Source organism: Rhinatrema bivittatum, chromosome 11 (assembly GCF_901001135.1).
Source record: "Rhinatrema bivittatum chromosome 11, aRhiBiv1.1, whole genome shotgun sequence".
In the NCBI taxonomy this organism is placed as follows: domain Eukaryota; kingdom Metazoa; phylum Chordata; class Amphibia; order Gymnophiona; family Rhinatrematidae; genus Rhinatrema; species Rhinatrema bivittatum.
This window is the reverse complement of record NC_042625.1, coordinates 50,183,178-50,190,011: the sequence shown is the minus strand read 5'-3', so window position 1 is coordinate 50,190,011 and position 6,834 is coordinate 50,183,178. Positions and strand designations below refer to the sequence as shown.

At 46.9% G+C, this 6,834-nt stretch overlaps 1 protein-coding gene across 5 annotated transcripts in view; it reads left to right on the top strand.

Annotated features, from left to right (window-relative positions):
- The first annotated feature begins 299 nt into the window (after positions 1 to 299).
- Positions 300 to 6,834, top strand: part of LOC115100721 (thyroid adenoma-associated protein homolog) — a 61,313-nt gene continuing 54,778 nt past the window's right edge. For 4 of the 5 annotated variants that reach the window (XR_003859179.1, XM_029619488.1, XM_029619489.1 and 1 more), the window contains exon 1: positions 300 to 455. Coding sequence is in view for 3 of the 5 variants with exons in the window: in XM_029619488.1 (XP_029475348.1) it covers positions 325 to 455 (131 nt within the window). In the remaining 2 variants the exon portion in view is untranslated. The remainder of the gene's footprint in view (positions 456 to 6,834) is intronic. The other variant, XM_029619490.1, reaches the window with a different exon arrangement.

The window sequence follows — 6,834 nt, the reverse complement described above, 5'->3', positions numbered from 1 at the left end:
AGGGAAGGGACTGGGGGGCGGTACCGGAGAAGCTGGGAGGGCTCGGGGCAGGGCTTGAGGCGCTAGGCAATCCTCGATGCTGGCGCAGATCACGCAGTTAAGGGGCTGGGGGCGGGGCCAGAGGAGCTAGGCGGGCTCTGGGGTGGGGCAGGATACGCTGCGTGGTACTTGGTTTCTGGCGCAGATCGCATAGGGGCGGGTCTGGAGGCGCTGGGCGGTCCCTCACTGCTGGCGCAGATCAGGCATGGAAGGGGCTAGGGGCGGGGCAGGAGGAGCTGGGCAGTTCCCGGGCTCTTGGCTCCACCTCTTCCTCGGCCCTTAGCGATGACTGCGGAAGCGGCTGCTGGGATGGAACAGGAGGTCCAGCGCTGTCTCCTCTTCTACGGGGCCTCGAGGTTCGGAGGCTTGGGGAGTTCGGTCTTCGCTTTCCTGGAGAAATTGCGGCAGTTTGCGGGGTGAGTGAGGCCATATGAGTTTATGGAAACTGGGGCTTAGTGCAGCAGATTTGGAGGCCTCTCCTCCCCTTGCGTTTTATGGTAAAGAAATCCAGAAGGACATCCGAGAAATTCCTAGGAGTGCATGGGACAGAAGAAGGAGGTGTATTAGCACAAGTTGGAAACTCGTGAGAGTAGCCCGGGTTGTCAGAGCTTCCGAAGTATTCAGGATCTTAAACTTGTTTGGATCTGGAACTGAGAGTGCATTTCCCATTCTAACAAGCAGGCAGAGAAAGGAGCTGCCTTGGGAAATTATCAGTAGGTGACCAGTCCTGTTCCCAGCTACTTTAAAATAGTCAAATCCCCTTTCTATTCCCAAAGCAACTCCTGAAGAACTTCAGCCTGCCTGCTACCCAGGCACAGGGGAAATGAAGGCGAGAGAGACTCATTTTTAAGATGATTGACTTATGAGTGTGAGAGAACATAAGAAAATAAGAAAATGCCATACTTGGTCAGACCAAGGGTCCATCAAGCCCAGCATCCTGTTTCCAACAGTGGCCAATCCAGGCCATAAGAACCTGGCAAGTACCCAAAAACTAAGTCTATTCCATGTTACCATTGCTAATGGCAGTGGCTATTCTCTAAGTGAACTTAATAGCAGGTAATGGACTTCTCCTCCAAGAACTTATCCAATCCTTTTTTAAACACAGCTATACTAACTGCACTAACCACATTCTCTGGCAACAAATTCCAGAGTTTAATTGTGCGTTGAGTAAAAAAGAACTTTATCCGATTAGTTTTAAATGTGCCCCATGCTAACTTCATGGAGTGCCCCCTAGTCTTTCTACTATCCGAAAGAGTAAATAACTGATTCACATCTACCCGTTCTAGACCTCTCATGATTTTAAACACCTCTATCATATCCCCCCTCAGTCGTCTCTTCTCCAAGCTGAAAAGTCCTAACCTCTTTAGTCTTTCCTCATAGGGGAGTTGTTCCATTCCCCTTATCATTTTGGTAGCCCTTCTCTGTACCTTCTCCATCGCAATTATATCTTTTTTGAGATGCGGCGACTAGAATTGTACACAGTATTCAAGGTGCGGTCTCACCATGGAGCGATACAGAGGCATTATGACATTTTCCGTTTTATTCACCATTCCTTTTCTAATAATTCCCAACATTCTGTTTGCTTTTTTGACTGCCGCAGCACACTGACCGATTTCAATGTGTTATCCACTATGACACCTAGATCTCTTTCTTGGGTTGTAGCACCTAATATGGAACCCAACACTGTGTAATTATAGCATGGGTTATTTTTCCCTATATGCATCACCTTGCACTTATCCACATTAAATTTCATCTGCCATTTGGATGCCCAATTTTCCAGTCTCACAAGGTCTTCCTGCAATTTATCACAATCTGCTTGTGATTTAACTACTCTGAACAATTTTGTGTCATCTGCAAATTTGATTATCTCACTCGTTGTATTTCTTTCCAGATCGTTTATAAATATATTGAACAGTAAGGGTCCCAATACAGATCCCTGAGGCAGTCCACTGTCCACTCCCTTCCACTGAGAAAATTGCCCATTTAATCCTACTCTCTGTTTCCTGTCTTTTAGCCAGTTTGCAATCCACGAAAGGACATCGCCACCTATCCCATGACTTTTTACTTTTCCTAGAAGCCTCTCATGAGGAACTTTGTCAAACGCCTTCTGAAAATCCAAGTATACTATATCTACTGGTTCACCTTTATCCACATGTTTATTAACTCCTTCAAAAAAGTGAAGCAGATTTGTGAGGCAAGACTTGCCCTGGGTAAAGCCATGCTGACTTTGTTCCATTAAACCATGTCTTTCTATATGTTCTGTGATTTTGATGTTTAGAACACTTTCCACTATTTTTCCTGGCACTGAAGTCAGGCTAACCGGTCTGTAGTTTCCCGGATTGCCCCTGGAGCCCTTTTTAAATATTGGGGTTACATTTGCTATCCTCCAGTCTTCAGGTACAATGGATGATTTTAATGATAAGTTACAAATTTTTACTAATAGGTCTGAAATTTCATTTTTTAGTTCCTTCAGAACTCTGGGGTGTATACCATCCGGTCCAGGTGATTTACTACTCTTCAGTTTGTCAATCAGGCCTACCACATCTTCTAGGTTCACCGTGATTTGATTCAGTCCATCTGAATCATTACCCATGAAAACCTTCTCCATTACGGGTACCTCCCCAACATCCTCTTCAGTAAACACCGAAGCAAAGAAATCATTTAATCTTTCCGCGATGGCCTTATCTTCTCTAAGTGCCCCTTTAACCCCTCGATCATCTAACGGTCCAACTGACTCCCTCACAGGTGCATGAATGGACAGTAGCCAGGGTTGAAGCCTTCACGAGTGGCGCTACTGCTCACAAATTTCAAACGTGTGCTATTTCAACTTCTTTTTTGTGATAATTGTGTAACACACCTGACTACAAAAAAAAAATCCCTCCCCCCCTACTTTGTGCCAAGCAGATAAAAAAAAAAATTCCCTCCCTTACTTTGCTGTGTGCCTCAGCTCTTCTTTTCCAGAGATTGAGGATGCTTTTGGCACGTTGCTGTTATTAAAGCCCCACAGGCAGAGTTGAGCGATATCTATCACACTGCCTCTTCTACAGGCCGGCATTTGGACGCGTGTTTTGGACACGCTAGCTTTACCCCTTATTCAGTAAGGGGTAATAGCGTGTCCAAAACGCGCGTCCAACCCAACCTCCCCCCCCCCAACCTAATAGCGCCTGCAATATGCAAATGCATGTTGATGGCCCTATTGGGTATTCCCGTGTGATTCAGAAAGCAAAATGTGCAGCCAAGCAGCACATTTTCCTTTCAGAAATTAGTGCCTAATTTCTCCGGGCACCAGTGATATTAAGTCGGAGGTCCCGAAAGTTTAAAAAAAAAAATTTAAAATGGGCCCGCGGCTGGCGGGTCGAAAACCGGAAACCCAATTTTGCCGGTGTCCGGTTTCCGAACCCGTGGCTGTTCTCCCCCCCCCCCCCCCCCCCCCCTCACATACACACACGCTGGAGGGAGGAAACGGGATAGTGGTGTGGTTGGTTTGGGAGAGCGAGTACTGGGATTGGGCAGGGATGAGGATATTGGCATCATTGTCCTGCAGTTGCAAATGTTTCACAAGTCTCTACTAATGTATACATAAATATAGTATGTTTACACATTTCAGGTGAGTGAGTGAGGGACTAGTTTGAGATTTTTATGGTGATTATTGACTGCTAAATGTTTAGGGATGCTGCAGAGAATGTGGTTACAGCAGATAGTGTAACTGGGTTTAAACAAGGTTTGGATAACTTCCTAGAGGATAAATCCATAAACTGCTATGATGGTTATTAATAAACAATAGTAGCTTGTGATCTATCTAATGTTTGGGTACTTGCCAGGTACTTGTGACTTGGATTGGCCACTGTTGGAAACAGAATACTGGGCTTGATGGACTCTTGGTCTGACCCAGTATTCCATATCTTATGTTCTTATAAATGGACAGTAGGGTTGTGTACATTTTTTTACATGCATAAAATTAAATTTGATAAGTGTAACTACAACATATGGTCCTAACATTTAATTTTATGTGTGTAAAATGGCATTTACTCACACGAACTACTGAAACGAATGAAGGAAAACAAAACAGGAAAGCTTGAACAAATGGAACCAAATCTCTTTTCTTGTACCTCCCTAATGGCCATTAGCTAGTGCTGAAGTCTGGGCGATGGATGCTTCTGCTTGTGCCAGTGTATTTTAAATCTTTTTTATGTAAATATTTTAGGAATAGAAGGGGTGCACTTTTTGATTCTAAAAGCCAGTATGGGGCTATGACAGCACCCAGTGGGTGTATCTTTCAAAAACTTTGGAATAAAGGAGAGCTTAGGGAGCCTGTTTTAGTAACCACATGAATTGGGTGCTGCTTCTGTACCAGCCTTGTATTCAGTATCCACATAAGGATTCCTGAAATTTTATTTTGTGATTGCTGCCTGAAGACCAGTAAAATCAAATTTTCCTAGCGTGTAGCCAGATGGACTCAGGACCAGTGGGTTATGTGCTCCCCTGCCAGGAGATGGAGACAGTCAGATTTCAAAGCTGACGTCACCCTACGTACACCCCTGCAGTGACCTCAGCCCCTCAGTATTCTCCATCTCCAGCAGATGGTGGAAGTATCTCTCCCTAGGGGAATGCTGTACTTTTTGGAAGGAGAAATTCTACTTTCCTAGCGTGTAGCAGATGGACTCAGGACCAATGGGTATAGTGTACTCCTGATAGCAGTTGGAGATGGATCAGATTTCAATCTGATGTCAGCCCTAGTACATATACCCCTGCAGGAAGTGCAGCTCTTCAGTATTTTCCGTCTCCATAGCAGTTAGGGACTCTATGCATGCTAGCACAGCGTTAGAGTAATTTTACCAAAAGAAAACCAAATTAAGAAGAAAATCTTACCTCTACAGACGAGCCCCGCTCTCCTGTGGTGACACCCGTTGGGTCCCTCCCCCAGTTGAGATTCCTGAGGTGATTTCCACGATCCCTCGGAGGTAAGCCGGGGACCTAGCCCCTGACATTGGGTGAGGCTGAGAGGCAGCGGGTGCAACCTCGAGCGCGGTGGCAAAGGTATTTTCCCTCTCCCCCCGCAGCAGGAGACCGCCCGGAACGAAACCGGGAAGCGCCGAGACAAGGTTACGTAGAAATCTATTTAAAAGTCTCCGGTCTCCGAAGCTCGAGGAGACACACAGGTCACCAGCCGGGACCAGTGCCACCGGGTTGATCGGCCCTAGCAGGGCTAGACCCCGGTCAGATCCGAGGGCCATCTCCTCCTTAGGCCATTTCCCACTATTACAAGCGGTCCAGCAACTAATTGACCTGGAATGGGATGCCCCAGAAACCACGTTCAAAAGGGCTGGGCTCTGGCAGCTATGTACCCTCTGGACCCAGCCACCAAAGATCTCCTGGCATGTCCGAAAGTGGATGCCATGGTTTGTGCGGTCTCAAGCGCACTACTATCCTGGTGGAGGGAGGAGCAGCACTCAAGGATGCTCAAGACAGACGTCTGGAATCTATCCTCAAACAGTCCTTTGACGTCTCCGCTATGTCTTTACAGATCACGGCCTGCTTAGCACAGCCCAGGAACAACACTCCTGGGGAAGCCCTGGAACCAGCTGTATCATTCCTCGCGGATGCCGCTTTGGATCTGGTATGCACAGCAGCTAGAGGAGTCTCATCCGTCGTGGCAGCCAGAAGACAAATCTGGCTCCAAAACTGGTCAGCTGACACATCCTCCAAAACGAGACTCACAAGGATGCCTTTCAAGGGAACACTCCTGTTCAGAAGCGAACTAGAGAAACTAGCCAACAAATGAGGCAAGTCCCCACTGCCGCGGCTACCGGAGAACAGGAATAAGAGAAACCAGCGATCCTTCCCCCGGACCTCCAGGGGCAGAGGATCACGACATTTCAATCCATATAGAAGCTCATATCAAGCGGCCCGCCCCGCAGGCTGGAGCCAGTCCTTTTGGAACAAGCACAATAAAAGGGGAGCCAGCTCGGGCCCAGGCCCCAGCCGCACCTCACAATGAAAATCAGCCGACCCATCCAAAGGAAGAAGCCATAGGGGGCAGACTGGCACTATTCTACCAAAGATGTCGAGATAACTTCGGACAAGTGGGTCCTATCCATCATTCGAGAGGGATATTACCTGGATTTCCACCACCTTCCCCCCCCCCCCCCCCCCCGGACAAGTTTGTGGAATCTCCCTGCCACGACCCTTCCAAGAGAATGGCAGTGGAAGCTACATTGACCAGATTGCTAGCCTTAGAGGCTATAACACCAGTGCCGCCACAACAAATAAATACTGGCCATTATTCCATCTATTTTATCGTTCCCAAGAAGGAAGGAACGTTCAGACCTATCCTGGACCTCAAGGCGGTCAACCGTCACCTGAAGATTCCTCGCTTCCGCATGGAAACCCTATAGTTGGTAATAAGGGCGATACAACCGGGAGAGTTCCTTACCTCCCTGGATCTGTCGGAAGCCTACCTACGCATTCCGATCCAACAAGAGCATCAGCGTTTTTCTACGCTTCTCGATCCTGGGTGTCAATAATTTCTGGACTCAAAGCTAGGGCAACAAGAACACTTCGACTCAGCAAGAGGTTTTTAAATTTAGTTTATTCAGCTTTTTAAAGAAGAGTCAGACAAGTGTTCCTGGGAGTTGCTATATGCCCTCTATCTGTAATAACTAGCATCTCAATGAATATATGACATGCCCTGACTTTTATATAATCAAAATACAGCACTACCGAAGTTTCCAGAATCATGTAACTGCCCACAACCTCATTTACAAAAACACATGATGCTGTTGTCATGACAATCTA